At 37.4% G+C, this 27,241-nt stretch overlaps 1 protein-coding gene across 10 annotated transcripts in view; it reads left to right on the top strand.

Moving 5' to 3' along the window:
- The first annotated feature begins 1,186 nt into the window (after positions 1-1,186).
- The window catches only part of FAM214A (family with sequence similarity 214, member A), an 84,836-nt gene continuing 58,781 nt past the window's right edge, over positions 1,187-27,241 (top strand). For 4 of the 10 annotated variants that reach the window (XR_825016.1, XM_010836759.1, XM_010836753.1 and 1 more), the window contains exons 1-2: positions 1,765-2,282; positions 2,593-2,709. Coding sequence is in view for 9 of the 10 variants with exons in the window: in XM_010836759.1 (XP_010835061.1) it covers positions 2,694-2,709 (16 nt within the window). In the remaining variant the exon portion in view is untranslated. Of the gene's footprint in view, positions 1,271-1,326; positions 1,475-1,499; positions 1,742-1,764; positions 2,283-2,592; positions 2,710-23,944; positions 26,976-27,241 lie in introns of those variants that run through there. The other 6 variants (XM_010836758.1, XM_010836757.1, XM_010836756.1 and 3 more) reach the window with 6 other exon arrangements.

Here is a 27,241-nt window from a genome sequence, read left to right as displayed (position 1 = left end):
CAAAACTCTCTTGAGTTATCAACTATTAAAAGATAGGGGTTTGTAAAAAAAACACACACACACACACAGTGGTTTATTGAATACTTACAACGTTTACACCTTCAATATTAATTCCACTTAATTTTAGAGGACAGAAGTGCACAAAACAAAAAGCTGTTGGAAACATCTTCAAAGTGGGAACCACATCAGATGGAACTGTGGCGCTAGACACTTACCCCCAAAATACATGATGGTGGCGGTGGTGTAGCTGCTAAGTCGTGTCCGGCTCTTTTGCTACCCCATGGACTGTAGCCCGCCAGGCTCCTCTGTTCATGGGATTTCCCAGGCAAGAATACTGGAGTGGATTGCTATTTCCTTCTCAGCCCGTTGTGATTCTTGTATGCAAAATTGTTTCTTTTTTTAAAAAGAGTTTTTATACTGAAACCAAGAGGACTGTAAATTTTGTACTTTGTCTCTATTTTAAGCTCACAACCCCATATGTACTTTGTCTATAAACTGAGTAACTAATAGCTTCAGTCCTTGCTAGGGTTGCTTTTTTTAATTACAGCAGATCCTTGTCATCTGTTTGTGTTGAAATGATGACACAACATCGCAACATGAAATGTCATCATGTCACATTGTTATAGCACAACAACAAAATTACAGCTCCCCAACAATAACACGGTGTCAAAAGTGTCCTCTTGCCATGAGTCAGTGTTTCAGAGATTATAAAAATTATTTTTAGCACAGCAAGTGCCTCGGGAGCTTGGGTTCTGAATCCTACTAAAATCCCTAGTGATGTGAAAAAAAAAAAATTTAGGGTGAGGAGGGCTGTTCTTAAACTCCCCAGTCCCTGAAGCGTATGGAGGCCCACGCTCTTGTCCCGGCCACAATTAGATCCAGCTTCCACTGTGCACTGCAAGCCACTCGGGGATGGGTCACAGCTCTGCGCCAGTATCCCGCGTGGAGGAGGTGGAGGAGGAGACTATAATTATCCTCCACGTCTCGGGCAGGCCCTCGGATGACATCTCCTCGGTTACTCTGTGCTCTAATAGCGCAGCTCTGGTTCCTGGTCCCAGACGCGCTTCAGCCAGCTCGAGGGGCAGACAGGAGGCGAGCGCAGCCGATGCGCCTGGCGCCTCGCGGGCCTTCGGGGCTCCGCCAGCCCCTCGCAACCCGCCGCACCTGCAAGGAAACCCAGGCCCCCAGGCTAGCGCCCCTGGGCGCGCCGGGCGTTGTCATAACAACCGGGAGCCAGCTGCTGAGGCCGCCGGGGAGGAAGTGACGAGCGGTGGGTTGGCTGTTGTTGGGACACGTGACCCGGGCAGTGTTTTGACAGGGCAAACAGCAGAGAAAGAACTGGGCGAGCGAGGGGGCCGGGGAGCTGGGGCGCCAGAGCTAGAGACAGCGGGCGGGCGAGGAGCTGGCAGAGGCGCGGGGCGAGCGGGCTGGCCAGGTCGACAGGCGGCCAAAGCCCGAGGGCCGCGGGGCTCGGGTGCGAGTCAGGCAGAACGAGGGGCTGAGCGTCGGGAGCGGAGCGAGGCGGCGGCCAAGGCGGGGGTGGATGGCCACAGGGGCGCCGGGGAGCCGCGTCGGGCTTGTAGTCTCGGGCCCCCATGGGCCTCTAGCGCAGCCTCGGGGGCCGCTGCGCGCCACACTCCGTTTTTGCCGGCCCTGCGCCTCTCGGAGCCTCACGTCTGAGGTGGGAGTGTGATGTGAGCCGCTGGGCGAACGGCGGAGAGAGAAGTGCCAGGAGGAGGAGGTATTGGGACGGGAGGCGAGAGAGAGAGTTAGTCAGCAGAGGTCGGCCGAGGGAGCCATGAAAACAACTCTCCGGCTGAGAGAGGGGCCGGCGCGGCGCTGCGGACGGCGGGACTGAAGGAAATCCGGGGCCGCGGCGGGACGGAAGGGGCCCTCACCGGCAGGCTGCACCGAGCAGGGGCGATCGCCCGGCTGTAAACACCTTCCCGGGACGACCCTCAGGCCCGGCCTCTCAGGGCCAGGGGTGTTGCAGGGGCGACCCGGGGCAGCACAGTACAGTTCTTTTGGGACTGGGGGCTGGGCGCAAGGAGATGTCTCGCGTTTCTTTCTGACCCTCTCATTGTGTAAACTTGGCCGCGGTTGAGGCAGGAAGACTAGCCAGAGGGTAATTACACAGGTGAGGCCTTGCGGGGCGGGCAGAGCGTCGGCGAGGCGTTTGGGGTCTTGAAGAGTTTCCTGCGCCCAAGTCATCAGGTCCGAGCATATCTATACCAGTCACTGCGGAGGTGCCACTGTTCCCAGAGGCGTTTTTTACTAAAGGGGTTAGTTAGCTTGAGTTGCTTCGATTCCCCCCCCCCCCCCCCGCCTGTACATTCAAGTTATAAATAGATCTTCCTTTTGGTTTGGAGACGTGTCAAAGAAGGACACTTTGGCCTGGAGAGCACAGGGGCGGGGAAGAAGGGTGCTTGGTCCGGAGTCGATGGGGGAGGCGGTGTAGAGTTTTGCTTTTTTCAGACCTGCGGATGGTGCTGTCACCGCTCTTAGTGCCAGAAGAGGCCTGTTAGCAGTAGTTTTCTTGCAAGATCGAGTGTTAGGGCAGGACCAGATTAATTTTATTTTGACCTCTTTTAGCCTTTTGAAAACGAAACAGTAGCTGCAAAATCAGCGGCGAGCCTGTTGAAGAGAACCCACACGTGTATTTCACAGCACCTTGGGTGGATATCGACGTGAAAATGAAGCCAGACCGAGGTACATAATTTAAGTAGGATTTCTTTTTTCTTGTGCCCCATTTTAGAAAGGTTAACCTAATTCTGCGGCAGGATCAACTGAATTACATATGATTATTTCTGTTACAGATTTCCAGCTGGTAAGGTAGAGAAGGGCACGGGGAAGAGTTCGGAACTAGATGGGAGAAGACATTCTTCAAAAGTGTCTTCAGAATGTTAGTTTCAAGAGATACTAAAAGTGAAATTTTCAATAATAGCATTTTTATCTGGAGTCACAAAATTTGATACCATTTGAGAGTTACACATTTTTAGGTAAAGTCAGTCTAACTTCAGTTTTAAAAAAGTTTACAAGTTTCCTCAGTTTGAGAATTTGAACTTGATAAACAGAAAATTTAAGATTGTTTGAGTTAACAGATATTATTTGTCATTGCTGATTTTTATGCTTTAAGCAAACTCTCAAAGTTTGAACAAATCCCTGGAGTACTTTGCAGTATATCAGTATATGGACAGGGCTACTGAAATCCCTATAATAAGTACTGTAAATGTGCCATTTTCTTTCTAAACCTGTATTTTCAGGACTTCTGGGAATAATGTATACACTGTGTTTTTCAAGCACTTCAAAGGAATTGAAAAACCCATTTATCAGTCTGCTTTAGATTCATAGCAAGGACCAACTTTAGAAGACTTTAATACAGTGGTAGTTAGGAGTTTCAGTAATATGGGAATTTGGTTCTAAGGAATATTATAAGAAGAGGATTAATGTAATTGGTAAGGAGTTGGACTAGATGACAGAGTCCCTTCCAAATGTGAGACTTTTGGATTGGAAATGTTAATTTATCCTTATGAATTAGATGCTCATTTAAAAAAAAAGATATAGGAAATTCCCTGGTGATCCAGTGGGTCAGATTATGTGCTTGCACTGTAGGAGGCACAGGTTTGATCCTTGATAGGGAACTAAGATCCCACAGGCAGCACAGTGTGGCAGTAAATAAGTAAATAAATAAGACAGGAAAAAAAAAAACACATAATAATTTTTAAAAATAAAATAATTTGAAAAGATATGTGTTAAACTGGTTATTTTTTCCACATATTATTTTCAAAGTGGATTAGAAAGTCAAATTCTCTTTTCTACGCAAATATGTCTTTGGTGATATTTTCTTAAAATGCACTAGAAAGAAGTGGAGAAAGCCATACTTAATTTAGAGGTTTAAATTAGTTTTTAAGTGTTTCATTGTTTGGTTGATTCTTAAAATCAGCTTTGTATGTTTTAAGTATTAGCAACTATATTGCTACTAATCAGGTTGCTTATGTAGATTGCCAAGTTTAGACTTTTAGATTACATTAGTGACTTTGGAAAGCTGGCACCAAGGTCAGTAATTGCATCTCAGAATAAACAAATAAAATCAAAGTCATTGTTTCAAAGTTACTTTAAATACTTACACAAAATCTCTATTTTAGCCAAAACTAGTACTAAGCATGATAAAATGTTATCTATTAATGTAGATTACTAGAAAAAGTAAATACATTTATGCATCAAGATTCCTAAAGAAGTGACTTTTTTTCTCATTAAAATTGTGTCTTTCTTTAGCATTATGATGTAAAAATGAGGGAATCGAAAGTTTGGTACTGAGACTATATTTTATGAGTCTTTAGGCCCATGGCTTTCTTTTGACCATGATCTAGAGTAAGTAATATCTTTGACTTTGCAAATAGTACAGAAATACTGAAATAAACTTTTCAGAAAACATACTTACTACGTGCATTGTGGTCTTGTATTTTTCTCTTCTATTTCAGTTTTTAAAAATTGCTTGCATAACCCATTGAATTGATTTCTTGATCTGTAGTTGGCAAGGGACAGTTATGGGAGAGCTAGACAACAGTAATACTTCACTTTTTCTACATTGGTGTCTAAGAAACTAGTCTGTATGAGTTTGTTTTCTGGATGACTGAAACTTCACTCTTTAAATGCCAAAATATTTTCTGTTGTACTCATAATATGTGGACAAAGATTTTTTTTTTTTTGCCTCTAATTTAAACCCCTTCAGCCTGTTTACTTTAATATCTGATTTTTGAATTCCCATGCTGTCAATTGTCTTTGTTGTCAATATGCTTATTCTTGCATTTAATATCTGTGGTTAAAAAACTAGATAACCATACTTAGCACTGAGTTCTCTAAAAAATGAGAGTAAATAGGGGAATCTTCAGATATTCATTCAGAAACTGAGAATGTATATGAATTCTAGTGTCGAAAGTCTGAGATATTTGCTGAGTGGGATACAAATGTGCGTCAGTTTCTAAATAAGTACAAAAAGAGTCTCTTATCCTACACAGTTGCATGTGGTAGTCGGTTGGATAATCTAAAAAGTTAAAGTGAGGAATCAGAAAAAAATAATGCCTTAATTATTTTGCCTGTCTTTTGATGTAGGCTAGAAGGCCCTTCTTTAGAAATGGGAGTGGCAGAGAATGGAGCCTGTTTAATCAGTTAGATGTGATCTTTCTTATGTAAACCACACCAAAAATGTAAACCTAAAGATTTCTACTTTTGATTTCTTTAAAGTGGAATAAGACTTTGTAAACAAATCAAAGGGTGGAATATTTTACATTTAAAAAATGTAAAATTCTTTTTTAATGTTTAGTACAATTTTATAGATATCTATGTATACCAAGAATTATAAAGATATTTGTGTAGTCAACAGGAGTGTGCCTTGGGGGAAGAAGGAATATATATTCATCAAAATTATGTTCATCAAAATATTCTATTTCCAAAGCAGTCAACATGGTTTTCACAGAAATAACCTTTTGTTTGCACTCAAATAAGTTCATTACTATTGAGTGGCATAAGCAAGTTTGGGACTAAACTCCAAATATTAGCCATTAGTTAAGCACACAACTCAACTAGCAGGAGTAGAAGTGCACAGGAAACTGGAAGTACTTTACTAGCTGCTAGTATCTGTCAGTTTACTTTATGGAGGAAATGGAAAGCACTGGACAATATGGCTAGTTGATTAAGTGAAAATAAGAGAATTTCTACTGTACTTTCAGATAACTAAGATGTTACTGTACAATGGCAATGTTTTACAGTAGTCAATAGAATTTTATTACAGTCTGAGGTAAATCTTTTTTTCTCTTTTTTCTTTTTTTAAGATTTTTAAGCAGTTATATAACATTACTTGCACAATGCTGCCAGAGATGAGTCTTTGATGTTATCATTGGCACAGGTTTTGGAATCAGACTTTTTCTATTTGTATCCTTGTTCCATTACTTCCTAGCTCTGTAATCTTCATTTAATTACTTAATTTCTGAGAGTTTCAGGTTCCTTCTCTGTAAAGCAGGGATAATTCCAACTTCTCATAGTTGCTAGAAAGAAATATGACACTGGTTGGCACATAGTAGTTTTTAAATACATGATAATTATGTTAAGATATTACAGATGCTTATATGTTCAGTTATAAAATATGTTCAGAAAAGGTAAAGAACTAGTCAAATGTGCAATAGCCTAGTAGTACCTTGTTTTGTTTCACATTCATAGCCTGAAACCTGCTAAGGCTCTAGCAGATTTAATAGGCTTTTAATGTATAGGTATCTGAGAATATATAAAAGCTACAAAAGAATGCTTGATATATGTGGAATTTATTTCTCTGTCTTTTGTTACTACAAGTATAAATATGTTAATTTCTATGTGTAGAGGGTGGCATGGGCGGACCAAGCTTCCTAGGAATACCTGTTTAAATGGTGTTAAATTCTGACTAGAACTGGGCAGTTGGAGAGGTTAAATGATGTTATTTCACCTTGTACTCAAGGATGTTAAGTTTGGATCTGATCCTAGTTAGATATTGAATGTTCAGTGTTTCAAGAGATGTCTAAAGTATGGTTTTTGCACAGATGTAATTAAAGCACTTTACATTTTTAACATTTAATATTTATGTTATAAATATGTGGTATTTATAATTTTGTATATTTTGAATGCATGGTATGTTTTTTTCTATAAAAATGTATTTCAAAATAATATAAGCTTATGTTTTGATTTCAAAGCCCCAAAGGTTTCAGAATTCCTAAATTCATGGTATTGTATAACAGTTTAAGTAGAATCAAAATCTTTTTAATTTAAAAGATAAATGTCAATTTTGCTGTGCTTTATGCTTTGTTGGTCTTTTCTGGTGGCTCAGTGATAAACAATCCATTTGCAAGGCAGGAGCTACCAGAGATGCGGGTTTGATCCCTGGGTGGGGAAGATCCCCTGGAGGAGGGAATGGCAACCCACTCCAGTATTCTTGCCTGGAGAATCCCCCTGGACAGGGGGAGCCTGGCAGGCTACAGTCCATAGGGTCACAAAGAGTTGGACATGACTGAAGCGACTTAGTATGCATGCACACTTGCTTTGGTTAGAGTTTCTTCATCAGATATTTCCAAGAAAGTTGTCTGAACTTATCAACTGTTATGAAAGGTTAAGGCCTATAATATCTAGGAAATCATTAAAACTTTAATAATTTAAACATACTGTGTTTCAATTCATGAGTCATTCATTTATGAGTATTAAGTGAAAACTATTAATGCAAAACCTGTTGCACAAATAAAATACCAAGCAATTGATTTTTTTTTTTTTTGAGGTTTAAACTGAGAGGAAAGCTTAATTTTTTCCCCCCTCTGCTGTAGATTGAATATTTGTGTGCCCATAAAATCCACAGATTGAAATCCTTAGCTCCAGGATGATGGTACTAAGAGGTAGGGGCCTTTGGTAGATGATTAGGTCATGAGGGTGAAGACGTATTGAATGGTGTTAGTGCCCTCATAAAAGAGACCCAGGAAAGTACCCTCACCACTTCCACCATTTTAGGTTATAATGAAAAGACAAATACCTAGTGAGAAAGCTGATCCTCACCAGGTACCCATATCTGCTAGTGCCTTGATCTTGGATGTTCCAGCCTCCATAACTGTGAGAAATAAATTTCTGCTGTTTATAAGTTACCTAGTTATGGTATTTTGTTATTGCAGACTAAATGGACTGAGACACCCCCTTTTTGATTATATTACAAATTTAGGGTTTAGCGTTAGTATTGCAGTGGCTTATGAACTTACCTAGAGTATATGCAAATCATTTTAATCTCAAACATTTCTTCCTGGGCAACTGAAATGGGGAAAGAAATGGTAAGGACTAGAAAAAAATAGCATGGGAGGTAGATGAGTTTCTAACTTGCTAATAGTTCATTGTTAGCCAATGTAAATCAAGCAACAGAAATGACAGAGGACAAGAAGTGTTGACTAGATTAAATAGAACAGCCTTTTGCTAAATTCCCTCAGTGGAGGTAGTGGTGGTACTATTACTAGTAACAGCTAACTCTTCTACATACTGTGTGCCAGGCACTGATCCAAGTAGTTTATATAACTCATTTAAACATCACAGTTGTTCAAGAAACTAGGTGCTGTTGTTCATCTTCATTTCATAAATGAAATAGTCACAGTAACTTATCCAAGGTTACACAGCTAAGAAGAGAACTAGCCCAGATTCAAAGTAAGCTTGGGTTGTTGTTCAGTCATTCAGTTGTGTCCGACTCTTCGACCCCATAAACAGCAGCATGCCAGGCTTCCCTGTCCTTCACTATATCCCTGAGTTTGCTCAAACTCAGGTCCATGGAATCTGTGATACCATCCAACATCTTATCCTCTGTCATCCTCTTTTCCTGCCTTCAATCTTTTCAAGCATCAGGGTCTTTTCCAGAGACAGCTCTTCGCATCAAGTCGCCAAAGTATTGGAGCTTCAGCTTCAGCATCAGTCCTTACAATGAATATTCAGGGTTGATTTCCTTTAGGATTGATTGGTTTGATCTCCTTGCAGTCCAGGGGACTCTCAAGAGTCTTCTCCAAGCACCACAGTCGAAACCATCAATTCTTCAGCACTCAGCCTCCTTTATGGTCCAACTCTCACATCTATACATGACTACCAGGAAAACCATAGCTTTGACTAGATGGACCTTTGTTGGCAAAGTAATGTCTCTGCTTTTTAATATGCTGTCTAGATTGGTCATAACTTTTCTTCCAAGGAGCAAGCATCTTTTAATTTCATGGCTGCAGTCACTGTCTCCAGTGATTTTGGAGCCCAAGAAAATAAAGTCTGTCTCTGTTTCCATCTTCTTCCCCATCTATTTGCCATGAAGTGATGGGAACAGATGCCATGATCTTCATTTTTTGAATGTTGAGTTTTAAACCAGCTTTTTCACTCTCCTCTTTCACCTTCATCAAGAGGCTCTTTAGTTCCTCTTTGGTTTCTGCCATTAGAGTACTGTCATCTGCCTATCTGAGGTTATTGGTATTGACAAAACATGGTCCACTGGAGAAGGAAATGGCAAACCACTTCAGCATTCTTGCCTTAAGAACCCCATGAACAATATGAAAAGGCAGGCTTGGGTACATGCTGTAAACCCTCTGGTAGGAATATGTTGTATTAAAATGTTATAAGATATTGGGGCCAAATTTGTTTAAAAACAGGCCCAAGGGAAATAAAAAACAGATTTGCTAATTATTATGATCTTAGAAAACTATATATCTTATTTGTGCCTTACCTTTTTCATCTTTGCAATGGAGGAAGTAATAGTACCTTGCCTTTAGAGTTATTTGAGTAAATAAGTTAGTGTATATAATGTGCTTAGAACTATGGCTGGGACATAGTAAATATTCATGTGTGAACAGCTTTTCCTATAATTGGACATATTCTAATTAAGTCAGTTATTTAGGGAAGGCTGGGGAGGACAAAAGAAAGGGGCTAATTCAGCTGTATGTGTTTTATATACTCACTGTGATCTCAAGTCCGAAAATGACTACTGTTGGCCTTTCATCCACTGATGGGTCTTGACACATCAGTATCTGTCAGATAAGTGCTGGATTGATACAACTTCTGAGACTCAATTCTAAAGGGATTAACATAGAGGTTCCTTATGTTTTTGCCTGTCATCCTGTAAGAAAGATATGATTCAGTGGATAGAACACTGTCATTTCTTTGAAGGATGAGAAGAAAAGATAATTGGAAGCAGAATTGAGAAGCTAATGTGTACACAGGGAGAGTAACTCAAAAGCTGATTTCCTTTTCAAAAAGTGAAGAAACCTGTGGGGCCTGAACTTTCTGCACTGTGAACAAGTATAGGAAAAAAATTAGTTGTTAAATAAGGAATACTTACATTCATTTATTCTTTTGTCCTTCTCAACTTTGCATCTAATTACAGTAGTATTTTCCACTCAATTAAGGCTGAGGGTTTTAAAAATGGAGGGAATGTTTAACTTAGAAATTCCAACTGAATACTGACTTTTTTTTAAATGAGAAAGCAGAATCGCAGTACCAGGAAACAGTATTTCTTTCTCAGTAGGTAAACCAAAGTCAATTTGTCAGTAGTTAATTCTGTCTTTCCTCAAATGGTTGAAAAAATCTGACATTGATTATGTTAGACTTCCTTATTAAATCGAAACAGAATCAACTGGCTAAAAATGCCAGTAGCTACTCAAAATATTAGCCATTAATCCATGTGTAATGCCAAAAACAGACCCAGCAATAACCTGAATTAAGATTTCACATATATTCCTTTTCATATAAAAGAAACTCATTCAGTAAAATTATAATAAGGCTTTTTGAATGTCTTATGTTTGTTCAACTTGCCCAGTCCCACTGGCCACCTTTTAGGTTTTCAGTGACCATTCACAGCCTTGTGTCCATTATTTCTTCTGCCTGAAAAACCTCCCCAGTCATCACGTGGGGAGCTCCTTGTCATTCTTTTGATCTTGGTTTAAATATCATTTTTCAGAGAGATATTCTCTGACTACACTATCTAAAGTGCTCAATTAAAGTTAGCAGCTACTATTATTTATTAAATTAGGGTCCTTGTTCTGTGTCTCCACAGTCTCTTTCGTAGCATTTACCATATTATGTGATTTTTTTCTTTGTTTATTGTCTGTCTCCACGACTAGATTTTAAGTTCCATGAGGACAGGAACCTTGTCTCTTGTTCACAACTGGATTTCCATCACCTAGCTGATGGACTTATACATGGTGGGTGTGTAGGAGGTGCTTAAAAAAAATGAATCACTAGTTTATCTCAATATTTGTGAAGCAAATAGGAGTAGAAGCAGATGACTAGAAATCATTGATTGTTTTACTGACACCAACTGAAATTCTCTCATTTTAGGGATTTTCTTGCATTATCGACAGGCTATTATCACAACATTATACCTAATTTAAAAAAATAGATTTAAAATATATTTGCAAATAACTTAAAAGAAGATGATATTTTAAAATTGATTAAATCTCACTAAGTTGAAATAAAATTCTGTAAAATAACTAAGGTGTAGGCAAAAGCTGTTTGGTATAGGTAGTTCTAAGTTTATATAAATGTATATATGTATATACATTTACTTAACAAATAATCCACACAGAAGCATTTGTTGGTAGCTCTCCGCTCTCCAACCACCATACTGAATTTGTTCCTGTTGCTATTTCTTTGAAAGAGAGAGAAATTAAATTGATTGGATAACTTCAGATTTATGAGTACAAGTAGGATAAAGACTTAGGATTTAGAGTGTAGATTTGGGGCCTGTTCTCTCGTTTACAGGCTCTGTGACTTGGGATCAATTTCCAAACCTGTTTTCCCATATGTAAAATGTACTAGGCTCCAAGTGTTGCTTCTGAGCTTCAGGTAAGATAATAATGTGTCAAAGAACTTTATAAGGTGTGAAATGCTATATATATTGACTGGTTTGCTGTATAGACAGGATGATCTGTACTCATGAGCAAAGAGCTAGGTGCTCTCAGGTGTAGCTTAGGGGAGGTCATTCTGTCTAAAAATACCCATTTATGCAGTACCTGGTTTTTTACAGTTTTTAAAGTTTCCCCTTGTTATCCTGACTGAAATTAAACCAACAGGAGAACCACTTAGATTAATAAGTGTATATTTAATTATATATTTTTGAAGAATATTGAAATGATGGCTATCTTTTGTTATAAAATTGGCTCAAATGTGTCCTTTTTAGCAGCATAGAGTTAAGACCCTAAGGCTTTAGGATCAAACTTAGATAGAAATTCTAAATCTAGCACTTCAGCCAAATGACCTTGAGCAAATTACATAACCTGTCAGAACTTCAGTTCTTTTTGTTCAAATACCATTAGCTTTAAGGGTTGTGGGAAAGGTGAACTGAGAATCCAGGGTTCAGCAACTAGCATGTGCCTGACATGGGACAGGGATTGATTAGTGTTTCATTTCCAAGGATAAGCAACTTGAATCAGCTGCACTGAGGAAATGAATGTTTCAGGGCTTTGTTGTGAAAGCTAATCATAAAAGGCATAAGAGACCAACAGATCTTTATTGTTTGTCACTCTGAACCTTGCATTCTGGAATATACAACTAGAGGAAATCCAAACCAGTATGGAACTACACATCTGTAATGTGCATGCAAGGGGGAGGGAAAGTAGGTAAGTGGAGCACACCAACTATTTCTGGGTGATCATACACCATTGTGAGCATTTAGAGCAGCATTAAGGCAGAGAGATTGGGGTGGGGGTGGACAGTAGAAGGAGGTTGATGAAAGTTATTAGAATGGTCAGATGGTGCCCCAAATTGCTTTTTTCTTTATTTTAGAACATTAGCTAGGATTGATTCAGTGTTTGGAGCATGGCCCTTTTGTTTCTGTGAGTCAGAATCTAGACTTGTTCCTGATGCTGCAAGAAATGGCCTAATATTATAGGTTAAGAAGCTTTTGGTAGGCTAGCCTGGGAATCTAGTCATAACTTATTATTTGTAATTATTTATTATGTACTATTACTTATAAATAATATTTATTCAAAGTATGACCATTATTTGGACTTTAAAACTTATTCTCTTTGAGAGTACAACTCGTTTATAATTAGGAATTGACATTTTAAATTAATATGAAGTTTCCATTTTTTGTTTTCCTACTTATTAAGCTTATATATTCTGAATAGAATTAAAATTTTATAATAATAGCTGAAATCAGGCTATTTATAAAACTTTATCCTGACATTAGAGAATTCTTGTACATTTTAAAAACCAAATTAGCCATTTTCTTTTGTGAAGAAATATCATGATTTTGTGAAAGGAAGTGATCCAGTGGGTCACTTCTACCTAAATTCATAATATTAAGAGAATGTGTAACTTCAGCACTCAGTATTGGCGATTTTGATCTGTTTTTTTGAGGGGCTGCGCTAGCTTCTGGAATCTTATCTCTGGACCAAGGATCAAACCTTGGCCCTTGGCAGTGAAAATGTAAAGTTCTAACCACTAGACTGTCAGAGAATTCCCAAGATTTTGACCTTAAACATAGCTTGAGGTTAAAGCTCTATATCATATTTGGTATATGTCACAAAATTTTGACATGCAAAAGTTTTTTTGATGTACAGATTTTTTGATATATGAAAGAATTAGCCATAGGATTTCTTTGAACTTCCATACATTGCATGCTGTATTCACACCCACAAAAAAAGTTAGAATCCTAATTTTCATAGGTTATGAACATCTTAGCACTGTTGTTTTACCTCTCTTGACTGCTAGGTCAGTAGATAGGTAGGTAGACAGACAGACATAAGGGCTTTTTTATTTTTTTGTTTTTATAAATTCAGAGTAAGTGGTGGACATCATGACACTTCAACCCTGTGTACTTCAGTATGAAACTGGCTAGTAGCAGCATGTGACAGCTGATTGTATACATTTCTTCTCTACTCAGTCCAGTTGGTTGCTTGCTATCAGCAAAGGTACCAGTAGTTACACCATGGAAATTGGCAGTGCTACAGACCAGGACTTTTTTTTTCCCTTTGCAGAACCAGTTGTTAAACATTTATCATCATACTACTGTGTGTATCTCCTAAAAATAAGCATTCTTGGGAGGGGATATATGTATAATTATGGCTGATTCCAGTTGTATGTCAGAAACCAACACAACATTGTAAAGCAGTTTTCCTCCAATTAAAACATAAAAAAAAAATTCTCCTATGTACCTGTAATACAGTTACCATATCCAGGAAATCTATTAGCACAATGCTAATATCTAATTTACTGTTTATGTTCATATTTCTCTAGTAGTCCCAGTATTGTCTATAGTAATACTGCCTTTTAAGGAAGGAAGTTGCTTTCTGTTACAAAAAAGGAGTTAGACCCTGGTGTTGGACATTTAGAAAGCTTTTGGAGAATACCATAAGAATATATAAATGTACAAGTAAGTAAAAGTACTGGCTTTTGGGGAAAAAAAATAGGTCATGTAAATAGGACAGTTAATTAGGATTTTAGGGTATTTCCTTATTTTGTTTAACTTTTTTGAAAAAAAAATTACTTGGACTAAGTGGATTTAAGAGGAAAATGAGTATTGGTAAAATTCCAGGACTTCCCAGTTGAAAAAGAATTATATTTTAAATTATTTTTGCATTGGAAAGAATTCCACTTTTAATCCTGAAGCCTCATGCTACCTCTCTGACTTCATTTCTTGGTACTCTAAGGTTCCCTGTACCCTAGGCACATTATTCAGTCACTACAAACACATTGACATCATGGGGACTTGGCATTTGCTGTTTCCTTTTGGACTGTAAGTCTCAAGATTGTCTTTTACATCATTTGACTTTCTACGCAGTTGTCACTTCTTCAAAGTGAGGAAGTTGTCACTTCCTAGACCATCTTATCAAAAGAGTACAGGTCTTTTCTTGTCTCTTGACTCTGAATTACTCTTCATTGTACTTGTCACTACTTGACTTGATGTTTTATGTTTGTTTATTTGCTTTTTTTGTTTTTCTCTCAATAGGAATATAAACTTCACGAAGGCAGGGACTTAGTGGTGTTTAACCACTGCTGTGTTTGTCAGTGCATGGATTGATGTCTGGCATTTTGTAGCTAGTCAGTAAATATTTATCATTGAATGAATATCTGCATGCATTTTAATATGTTTGTGGTGTAGCATAAAACTTATTACTGGAAAAAATTTTGTATTATTTTTCTATGATTTGTTTGTTTCATAACTGTAAGAATTAATTCTACAGTGTCCAATTTTGTTTCTAAATTTATTCCCACTTCTCAAAGTTATTGGGTGGATCAAATGAGATAACTATAAACAAGCATAGTATAAGATGCTTGTATACAGTAAATAGTTAAAGTAATGTCTACTATCAGAGTTCATAGAGGGTGATTAATTTCGGGGCAAAGCCTGTCTTTTGGAAGAGATAGCAGCTGTATTGAGCCTTAAAACACAGTATGATTTGGATAGATGGAAATTTACAGAGACTAAAAAGGGGAAGACTGAAAGACACAAGGAGCAATAAAGATGATCCAGGGATAGCAGGTCGACTGATGTGAATTGGAGGGGTTACTTAGGAATGGGTGAGATTAGGGTTTTGAATGTCAAGGACTTTCAGCTTCATTCATTTGATAGCAGGGCACCATTTATTAGCTTTCTATGATTAAAAAGAACTTCTTGGGAGAATAATTTCAGTACATTTCTATTATTTCATTGTAAACCAGTACAGATACTGAATATCTGACAGTCTTAAAAAATCAGTTTTTTAGCTCTCAAAATTATATTATAACCTGGTATGATAAAAATTACCTAACACTCATCTCAACTGTTGACTGATTGTTTTCTCCTTTGTATGTTTTCCCTTCACCACCATTCTTTGTAATATATGAGGGATTAATAATTACTGCCTTTTATGAAAATTCTTGGGAATATTAATATGGTATACAATACTGGTTGTACCATGGCTCTTGTTTTATGATACACTTTGTTCAGAGTAGTAAACTGCATGGTTCATTTTAAAATAGCTGTGTGTTAGAACAAATAAGCGGAGAAAGCAATGGCACCCCACTCCAGTACTCTTGCCTAGAAAATCCCATGGACAGAGGAGCCTGGTAGGCTGCAGTCCATGGGATTGCTAAAGTCGGACACGACTTGAGTGACTTCACTTTGACTTTTCACTTTCATGCATTGGAGAAGGAAATGGCAACCCACTCCAGTGTTCTTGCCTGGAGAATCCCAGGGATGGGGGAGCCTGGTGGGCTGCCATCAATGGGGTCACACAGAGTCGGACACGACTGAAGTGACTTAGCAGCAGCAGAACAAATAAGAGGAAACAAGATGAAGTTTGAGATTACTTCTCTCATGGTAGAAGCTTAATGAATTCTGGAGGATTAGAAGCCCTTATACTTTCCAACCTCATGTGAGCTATAAGAGTGAGGAGGTCCCCTCAATACTGATAAGCTTTTCTATCTTTGTTAAGGAGAGAATGAACATATATCTTCTCCCCTATCCAACCCAATAAACATTTCACGCCAAAGCTTTAAGAAAAAAATTTTGGTCATACAAGGGGTTTGTTCAACGGTGTATTGTGGCAGAAAGAACACAGCAGGAAATCTTAGATTCTGTCATTCATAACTCCTTTCTTAAAAATTGTTTCTCTGGGCATGTGTGTTCTTAAGTTAGTATACTCACTCTTTAGAAGTTGGAATAAGGAACATATCTATGCCTTTGAGGAATCTGCACTCAAATCTTGGTAATTATTTTGTTGATTGACTGCTGGTCCTGGAGACATATTTCTGTAGTCCAGCATATAACAACCCTCCTGTGCTTTTTCTTGTAGTTTATGTTGCAGAGTTCAGGTATCTGCTAGGGGACTCTGAATGACTAACAATGGAGGGAAAAAAAAGTCATCAGGTTACATCATGGTGCAAATTAAATTCCATTCTAAAGAGCTCAGGACATGAAAATGGTTTTATGATTCTGAGATTACTCTCAAAGTTAAGCTGTTGCCAGAAATCAGAATTGAAAAGGTCCTTAGTGTGAGTCTCTTTCATTTTATTTACAGCTGATAAAGCATAAGGCCCAAAGGAAAAAAAGTAACCTGTCTAACTATAAAAGTAAAACAAATTACCTACTAACCAGTTGAGAATTTTTCTATACTATATTATTACCTCTGACAAGAGCACAATTGCCCCTAGATTCTGGCCCCATGATCATGATCATCATGATCATTCAGCCTTCCTCAAGGAATGTGGAAGAAACAAAGGCTAGGTGATTATATTTTAACATTCTTCTCCAAGTAGTGTGTACATACTTTTAAAAGAAAGTCAAATGGTAATAAATAGACTCAATGTGAAATAAATATTTAATCCTTGAAACTGGGATGCTAAAAAGAGAAAGGAATATAAAGAAATTAGAGATAATGTCTAAATTTTAAAAGTTAAGAAATAATGTGAAGCTTATTATTAAGAATTATAGAGGAAGAAGTCCATTTTTAGTTTTGTCATGTGAAAAATAAGGCTAGTAATAGTACCTAAATAAAGGACTGGCATAGTGGTTAAATGAGGTAATCCATGTAAAGTGCTTGGAATAGTGTTTGACTCTGAAGAAATATTCAATAAATGTGATGTATTATTGTTAGTATATTAACATTTCTTGAACAAGTAAGAAAAGTACATGTTGTAAGTGCTCTGAAGGAAATACACAAAGGTTAAGAAGGTGACAACTTAGGGCAGGGAGAAGACCCCCTTGCTTGGGATGATTAGCTAAGGCCTCTCTGAGAAAGTGAGGCGAAGATAAGAAGGAGCCTGCTGTGTAATGAGTGAGGAGAACATTGCAGGCCAAAGAAGTGGTATGTTCAAAGGTCCTGAATTTAGAAAGAGCCTGGCATGCGCTAAGAAACAAAAGAAGACCAGGGCATGTACCACTGTTTGGGCATCCTTTACTTGCTCATTTTAGACTGTCTCCTTCACTAGAGTACTTATTCTCCAAGGGCAGGACAGCATCTGACTTCTTCCCTCACACCTGTTATGGTCCTTGGCACAGGGCTGGCATTTGTTAGATAGTTGAGAAAACATTTCATCACTGTCAGTGCTTTGTGGGTGAAGACTTGATCTTTCCTTCAAACAAGATAGCTAGGATGTAGTGAGTTGCTTATGGTTACTTTTTTAAAGGATATTTGGAAAACCTGATGCACAGCTGTAAAGTATTCACATACCATAAAATATCGTAAATTTTATATTTTGACTCAGTGAGTTTCATGGAATAAAAAAATTACATTAAAAATTTAATTTGAATTAACTGTTTTATATATCTATTTTAACCATGAAGTTCACATTTTCTTGGGGGATGGGATGGGTTAAATGCTACCTGGGATGGTCCTGGTTTACGCCTGATGTCCCTGTGTTCAATCCTATTTCACAGTTTGTCTCTCCTTTTTTTACTGTTTTGTACAAAGAATTTTATGTTCACACTAGTGTTGTGCTGTCCTGCTGGTGCACTTAAATCTTGTTTTCTGTTAACTTCTGTTTTATTCTGTATTTAGCTAGCTTGCTGTGTTATGTAGGGTATTGTATTTAATATTTTATAATTTATGTGGACTCTTGTACTAAATCAAGGTATTGACTGGAATGCTTGCTTTGACTTAGTCAAAACACCTGGACTTTGTTTCAGAAAGTCTTGATTTCTAAAATGTTTCTACCAAACTGCACGTTTTAGCAAAAAAATTTTAGTCAAAGTCATCAGAATTCTTATGAACAGTGTCTTCTGTGGTAAATGTTAAATTAGTGATTGTACAGTGTATAGGTAAAATGACTTATTTTTAGAATTTACTGTTAAATATGGTAAAACTCTGGACAATTGGATTCCTTTCCCTCTCTTCTCCTGAATCATGTTCATTGGGCACCTGATACATGCCTGGCACTTACATGGTAGAAATACAATGATGAGTAAGAACTAACATGAACTTTGCCCTCTGGAACCTATAGTTAAATGTAGTCTTTCCTCACTTTTTTTCCTGGAGGTTACCCTTTGCTGTTTTGGAAGAGGTGCAAAGGGCCAGTAGGGGAACTGGCCCAGAGGAAAAAAGTAGCAGATGGCCTGCACAGACTTGTAGATCTTTGACATTCCACTACTCTTTTCTATTTGTTGTTGTCTCAAATATTTTTGGTTTGACCATAGGGTTATGTGTGTATGTGTTGGTTGTTCTGTTTTTGTTTTTGAGAATAAGGAATGGAAATTTTTTCTCAGTAAGTGCAGGTTTCACTTGAGGTGCTTATTAGTTCATGATACTTTGTTGATTTTCCCCTCTAGGTGATGCAACTAAAACCTTTCTGGTCTAAAAGGTTAGAAGCTATTGAGGTAGTCAAAAAATAAGTACTTTGCACAAGGTTGCTAGGTAAAATAATTGTGTAAACTGAGATTGTATCTAAAATGGAAAGCTTTGAAAGGCTGACTACAACATTTGTGTGAATAAAAAGAAAATGCTCCCTCTACACAAAAGGGTAGATGCAGTAGTTACAGAATTCATGCATTCTGGTGGTAAATCTCTAGCAATTACTTCTTTCTCAGACTCGGTAAAACATAATATCAGCCTTTAATATGTGCTTCCAAAGTCCATATTGGTTGAATGTGATAAGGTAGAACCAAACACCTATTGGAGAGAATTAAGGTGGGGGGAGGGTCACTGAGAGGTAGTATCACATGGAGCAGTAGGTTAAAATTTTTTTTGACTGCTCACAATTACAAACAGTTGAAGTTGCTGCCCTGTAACAGCATTCCCTCCTCCCAAACAAAATTTGGTACTCAGTCTTGCTCATGAAGTGGTAACTGATCTTTTCTTTTTCCCATTTTATTTAAAAAGAAAATGATAGTCCCAGACCTTTAGATTAATTTCACAGCACATATAATCCTACAGATTATTTTAGCATTTAGAAGAACTTGAAAAACCTTGATTAAAGTTCTGATTTTTCTTATGGTTACTGGGGGGAACATTAGAGGGATGGGATAGTTAGGAAGTTTGGGATGGACATATACACAATTCTATATTTAAAATGGATAGCCAGCAAAGTTGTACTGTGTAGCACGGGCAACTCTGCTCAATGTTATGTGGCAGCCTTGGATGAGAGGGGAGTTTGGGGAAGAATGGATACATGTATATGTATGGCTGAGTCCCTTTGCTATCTACCTGAAACTATCTCAACATCGTTGATTGTATTTCAAAGTAAAATAAAAAGTTAAAAAAATAAATAAAGTTCTGGTTTTGTCACCTGATCTGTTTAAGCTTAATTAAATTACCTAGCTTCTCTGAACTTCAGTTAGTTCAGTTCAGTCACTCAGTTGTGTCTGACTCTTTGCAACCCCATGGACTGCAGCACACCAGGCCTCCCTGTCCTTCACCGACTCCCAGAGTTTACTCAAACTCATGTCCAGTGAATCAGTGATGCCATCCAACCATCTCATCCTCTATCATCCCTTTCTCCTCCCACCTTCAATCTTTCCCAGCATCAGGGTCTTTTCAGATGAGTCAGTTCTTCACATCAGGTGGCCAAAATATTGGAGTTTCAGCTTCAACATCAGTCCTTCCAATGAATATTCAGGACTGATTTCCTTTAGGATGGACTGGTTGGATCTCCTTGCAGTCCAAGGGACTCTCAAGAGTCTTCTCCAACACCACAGTTCAAAAGCATCAATTCTTTGGCACTCAGCTTTCTTTATAGTCCAACTCTCACATCCATACATGACTACTGGAAAAACCGTAGCTTTGACTAGATGGACCTTTGTTGGCAAAGTAATGTCTCTGCTTTTGAATATGCTGTCTAGGTTGGTCTTAACTTTTCTTCCAAGAAGTAAGCGTCTTTTAATTTCATGGCTGCAGTCACCATCTGCAGTGATTTTGGAGCCCAAAAATATAAAGTCAGCCACTGTTTCCACTGTTTCCTCATCTATTTGCCATGAAGTGGTGGGACCGGATGCCATGATCTTAGTTTTCTGAATGTTGAGCTTTAAGCCAACTTTTTCACTCTCCTCTTTCACTTTCATCAAGAGGCTCTTTAGTTCTTCTTCACTTTCTGCCATAAGGGTGGTGTCATTTGCATATCTGAGGTTATTGATATTTCTCCTGGCAATCTTGATTCCAGCTTGTGCTTCATCCAGCCCAGTGTTTCTCATGATGTACTCTGCATATAAGTTAAATAAGCAGGGTGGTTGAGTTTCAGTTTCCTCATTGGTTAAAATTGAGATAATGTATTCATTTTAGAAGTTTGTTGTAATGACATAACCTGAGGAAAGTAGTTGTACCAGTCCCTTAAACACATAATCAATGGCTATTTTTATTCTCTCTAGTTTGTTAGCTTAGGAAAGTGAAAGTGATAATAATGGTGAATCCTATTCAGAGGAAAATTAATTCAGTTTTAGATATATTAGAGTTTGCATTCAAACAGATAGCCAAAAGAGTTCAGTCACATCATTTGGAAACAAGAGTGTATGAAATAGTCTGAAATGAACAAATTTTTAAAAAATGCAAGTAAACAGTATTAAAGCTTTGCGGACTTAACAATTGAGTCTTAAAGCTGCATGAGGTTTTCTTGTGTTGCTGAGAGTCGGACACGACTGAGCGACTTCACTTTCACTTTTCACTTTCATGCACTGGAGAGGGAAATGGCAACCCACTCCAGTGTTCTTGTCTGCAGAATCCCAGGGACGGGGGAGCCTGGTGGGCTGCCAGACGTCTATGGGGTCGCACAGAGTCGGACACGACTGAAGCGACTTAGCAGCAGCAGCAGCAAACTGTTTTACTTTACTAGATTTTGTTAATATTCTTCAAAAATTTTAAATGCAGGACCTGTCATTTGTATGACTATTGGCATAACTCAAATTTATGGCTAGTGATAGCTAGCTGTAGGGGGGTGGTGATGATGGTTGGGGGAGACAAACAGGACTTGGAATTAGACCTCTGTTAGGTGATTCTGTTTCTTCATTCTTATTTCACAGTGTTGTGATTGTCAAAGGGTCGAGTAAATGTAAGATACATTATCTCCATGGAAATACTTTTACTAAAATATCATTTTATCAGGATAAAAAATTCTTGTTTCTGGACTTTTAAGACTGAATCAAACATACCCTTCTTTATAATAGTGAAAGATTGACAACATCCCAGACCATGTCTTTAAAGAAATATGGGTCTAGGTAAAGGGGAATCCATGTGTATCCTGGCATGTATTTTATTTAAGAATGATGATAGTATTTTTATTAAGACCCAAGTAGTATAGGATATTAAAAATTAACTCTTATTCCTGGTCTTGATACTTATTAAATGTATCTAGTGTGTAGATAAGATATTATTAGAGTGTTTGTCCAGTAGCTTAGATTATAAATAACCCCTGTTCTTGCTCATTTTAAACAATGTAGTATGAATGATGCCAAAAAACAGGCTAGAACATTTTCTTCTCTCCAAGATCTTAGATTTTGTAAACAAGGCTCTTCTCCTAAAACTAATCTAGGTCATCATAACCCCAAATCTTTTGAAAGATGACAATCTCAATTAAGCCTATTAGGTTATTTTTAATACTGCAAATTTATGAAGTGTTTTAGGTCTTAAAAACACAATATGTTTGGATTGTATAGTCACTTGGCTTATTTGTACCATGTGATAATGAATACAAATCACTGGATAATCATTTCAGCAATAATGATCACTGGAAATCTCCATATGAGTGGAAATTAATGTAGCCTTTTTATGGCTTAATTTATCCAATACTGACCTAACAGCATAATTTTTGAATAAATATGGATTTAATGAGAAAAGTCATAAATTTTCTTAATTCCTTAAATTGTAAAATTTAGTTTTATTTAGTCTTTCTTGCAAATAAGTTAGTGAACTGTGAAATGTGTTGTTAAAGTGACATTATTTAACAAACTAAAAATGTCAGTGTCATAAAAATCTTTCTATGATAGTCAAGATTTAAATTTTATCCCTATTGATATTAATATGGGATACTACTAATGTATTATCCTTTTATTTGTTGGTGTGTGTGTATGTATGAATGTACATTTGCTGTTTAGCAACATATTTATAGAACTGATGTTTGCAAAAGAAAAGAGGAAACTTAAATTGCTTGAGAGCCTGGCGTGCTGCAGTCCATGGGGTTGCAAAGAGTCAGACACAACTCAGTGACTGAACTGAACTGAACTGAGAGCCAAGTCTTGGGCTAGATGGCTCATAACTCTAGATAAATTATTACTGCCACTTTACAGATGAAGAAATAGACTCAGATAGCTTAAATCATTTGACAGTACAGCTTCTTAAGAGGAAAGAACTTGAACCCTAGACACGCTAGCTCTTCTCCATTATGTCTTGCTGCTTTAAGGGATCTTTTCAGTAATTAGGTTGTATTTTGTGCAAACATGTTTACAATGTTAACCCCTAGAAGACTGACTACCAGTGATGACAATATCCTATTTGTGCTGTTTTTCAAAATTATTGTATCTTGTCCCATTTGATCCTTACAACATACCAACATTGCAGTCAAAAGAAGAAGAAAAAAAAAGAAAATATTTCTGATTTAGAAATGAATAATTTCAGAGAAGTATTTAAGGTAGAGTTTAGTCTAGAACCCAGATCCGTAGTTCCTGGTTCAATGTTCTTTTCTACCTCCTTTACTTTCTCTGAATCAGGTATGTGATCTGTGATTATGAAGTAGTGAAGTTCACAGATTGAACCTTTTATTGTGTCCTTAATGTAACTATAGCCTGGCTCCCTGTTTAGCAGTCAAATCCTGTTTTTCTGTCTTGTAAGTAACATCAATGACAGTTCTGAGGTGTAATGGGGCTGTAGTGGTGGTTATTGAATGAGTAATAAATAGAAAAATGTTAGCTTGAGATTTTTGTATTTCAAGTTTATTCTTATATGATGCCATATTTGTCTTATGGAAATATAATTATGAAAGGAATTGTTAAAAGCACACAAATTTAGGAATACCTGTTTCCTGGCTTTGCCCACTTAGTTTTGCCTACTTGAGCAGGTTATAAAGCAGTTTTCTCATCTGTGAGAATAGTAACTATCAGAGGAGATGGGCATGTAAAGAAATTAGCACTATGCCTGGTCCATGGGCCTACATATATAGTGATGGTGGTGGTTTAGTGGTTTAGATGATGATGGTTTAGTCGCCAAGTTGTGTCCGACTCTTGTGATATATATAGTAGCTATGTAATTACCTTTGAAGGGTTCTTTTTTCTTCTAGCAATTTATCTTTTTTGTTTAAAAACTATCCAAGCTAGCATGGTTATCTCTTAAAGAGAGATATCTTAAAAGATATCTTAAAAGATAAGGTATCTTAAAAAGCTTCCTCGATGGCTCAGTGGGTAAAGAATCTGCCTGCAATACAGGAGACACATGAGACGCAGGTTCAATTCCTGGGTCAGGAATATCCCCTGGAGGAGGAAATGGTAACCCACTCTAGTATTCTTGCCTGAAAAATCCCATAGACAGAGGAGACTGGCGGGTTACAGTCCTTGGGGTCACAAAGAGTAGGACATGACTGAGTGACTAAGCACGGCATCTTAAAAGTAGATAGTTCGATTGTTTCTGCTAACAGAGGACTTGGATTATGTGAAACAGTTAATATTTCAAATTTTTCCATTCTGTATTTGGAATATGTAGCTTAAAAAAACTCATGGGAGATTTGCTTCCTACTTATTTCCTTAGATTAGTATAATATAGATAATTTACACTTCTTGAACTGGCCCATTTGGAGAACACAATTATGACCATACTGGGCAAAAAGGGGTTTTTTTCCTGGTTGAGGGTTGAGAATTGAGAACCTGAGACTAGTACTTGGTATAGCATTTTATTGATATATTATTCAGATTTTTAACTTGTTGACTGTTGAGATTATTTATAGCATTGTGTACCACAGTGAACCAGGGGAAAAAGCAACCATTCTTCAGAATTATATAAAGTGCCATTTTGAAATTTATTTATCATTTTGAAAACTGGTAGCAGAGGAAGCATTTTGCTAAATAAATCTCTTGGTTGCGTTTTACTTTTTAAGGTGGCATGTCTCTTCCAGTTCATTTTATTCACTTGTAATTACATGCTTCTGATTAAATTTAGTATTTTTAGTAAGTTCTCTTTGAATATGTTAATAGTTTTAGATTATAGAAACTGGCTATTATTAGCCTTTAATTAAAAATTTTAAGAATTTTAACTGAAAGGAAGTATTCTAAAACAGTTTAGAGATCATATATTCTTTTTTTCAAAGATATAGGAAGAAGTTAATTTTGAATTATGCAATTATTTATCCAAAATTTTTTTAAAATCTATTTTCTTTGGTTCTAGTTGTATGACTTGAATAAATGTTTGGAATTGATATTCTTATTTAAACTTGTTCTATTTAACTTTGCATGGTTATGAAATCAAATAAAGTAGTATATGGAATATAAATCAGTCATGGTGCTAGGTAAGCAATAATGTAGATAGTTGTAGTATCTCCCTTCAAAGCACTTACAGTGTGGTGGAGGAGAATGTCCAACCAGTCATTTTGCAAATAATTATTTAACATTTTGTGAGCTAAGTACTAAGAAAAAAGTATAGAGAGACGGAGACCAGGTTCAGAAAGCTGCCCTGGGGAAGAGAAATTTAAGGGAGACTTATCAGTGGAAGGGATTGTGGGAGACCACTCCAAGCAAATGAGGAATAGAATTTGCAAAGGCTCTTAAGTTTTGAAGAACCTTAAGAGTCCTTAGTAACCAAAAAAAGCAGTCTGACTAGCAAAGAGCACCTTTTAGCCTTCACAGTAGTCCTGTGAATTAATTACATTTTATAGACAAGAAAACTGAAGCTCAGAGTAGTTTACTAATTTGTATAGGGTCTTACTGTTTTTAAATGGCAGATTCATATTTTGAACCCAAGTTGGTCAGCCTGACTCCAACATCCTTGTTCTCTCTACTCTGCCATTCTTTCTCTGAGTCGCTTATCTCAGAGGTTATTGTGCTCCCAAACACATCTCTCTCGTTATTTCTCAGAAGGCTTAGCAGCTCTCCTTCTGGCTAATTGTTAAGCCAACGATCGGGTTCTTTCCTTATACTACTTAGGTAATAAGGTTTAACTCTTACAGGTTATATCTCTTACTTGTATTCTGTAGAACTCCAGGGATCCTGAAAGCTTTTACAAGGGTAGGAATTTTGTAGATTCTGGGACTAATATGAAACTGCAGTGTTGTTTGTAGCCTCTTATTTAAAAATAGCCTCATGGTGCTCATGGGGTGCTTTAATAGTGCCAACATTTCCATCAGCCTCTCTGCCCTATCCGCAAGACACTCCACATAAACAAAGATCTGAGTAATAAATAGTATGCTTCTGCTGTTGCCTCTGCCTACTCTCTCCTGTATAGAAATCCTAATGCCACCACTAATAATGCATTTTATTGGAAGAATGCAGATTTAAAGGATTCCATTGCTTTAAAAGTTTGAAAAACACTATCCTAGTTTGTGTGAAGTTCATGGGAAATATTTCCTAAATGAGAAATTTTTCTGATTCTTCATATCTGTTTATCTGCTACTACCTGCATTGACTCCCCCAAACATTTTTCCTAGAGGGAAAAAAATTCCTGAAAAATAAATTTAATTCAGACTCAGTGTCATTGTTTTATGTTTTTTGTCATTGTTTGTATGAGGAGAGATATTTTAATGCAGATACCTAGTTAAATCTTTTATTGTCAGAGTTTACTGAGCAATTTTTTCTAAGCAACCTGTTAACCTCAGTTTGTCTTGCCCTCTTAAAAGACACTGCATAAATTTGAGGGAGGACTATTTTTAGGTCTTGCCTTGTTTTAACTAACTAATCTTGGTTTTCTTGGAATTTGTGAAGTTTGTTGTGAAGTAATTCATAGTTCTGGGTAGACAGAGGTTAATGCTTTATCCTGATTGTCCTAAATTTTTGTATTCTTTGTTTACAGAGGGTTTCACATGGTAGAACCTGATTTACTTGAAATGCGAAGTAATAAATTGATTCCCTCCACCACCCCTTTGTCCTCTGTTTTATGTGAAACACCGACTGAAGTGAATGTTTGCCCTATGAATTTCTCTCCATTTTAAAAGTACCCAGAGACGCACATTTTAGGGACTCATGCTAGAATACTTTGTCATTATCGTCACACCAATCTTTCCTTTCACGTTGCCTAAACACAGCTGAGTTGGTAAGAGGAGCAAAGACAACAAGATAGCGCTGCCAAGTAGAAGGGAAGCTGTAGTGGACCCAACGAGCAGGGGCGGCAGAGCACACCCTCCATCCAATCAGCTGTGAGTGCTGTTGCTATGTGCGCTCTTACTCTGCTGCCTTTGTGAAAAACCTTACACAGAGCGAAGCGAAATCAGCACCCACGGCTGAACATTTGTTTTAACCACTGCAGACATCTGGATCCCTCAGTTACTGACTGTATAGCTATTGACAGCCAGAAGGCAACTTCTTTTGTACAAGGATTCCAGTATGGTTTTCAGTGGAAACAAAGGGCTTCACAGAGAAGGTGTGTAATGAAGTGTTTTCAACGGCTTTATTTTTAAACTTCCAATTTTCAGTAGCTGTTTACAGTTGCAGTGTTTGCTTTGCGTGGATTTTTAATAAACAGGTCTAGGAAAATGATCTCATGTTGAAAACCATTGAACTTAGAGAATTTTCTTTACCTTCAAATAGCCTGTTTTCTTTGAACAGCATGGCTTAAAAGATTATTAAAATGTTCATCTGAACAATGAGGAGGGAGAAAAGAAACCAAAATACAATGTGCTTACTTTA

Source organism: Bison bison, unplaced genomic scaffold (genome assembly GCF_000754665.1).
Source record: "Bison bison bison isolate TAMUID 2011002044 unplaced genomic scaffold, Bison_UMD1.0 scf7180017864066, whole genome shotgun sequence".
NCBI lineage: Eukaryota > Metazoa > Chordata > Mammalia > Artiodactyla > Bovidae > Bison > Bison bison.
The sequence above is the reverse complement of the archived record's forward strand: the minus strand, read 5'-3'. Positions and strand labels throughout refer to the sequence as shown.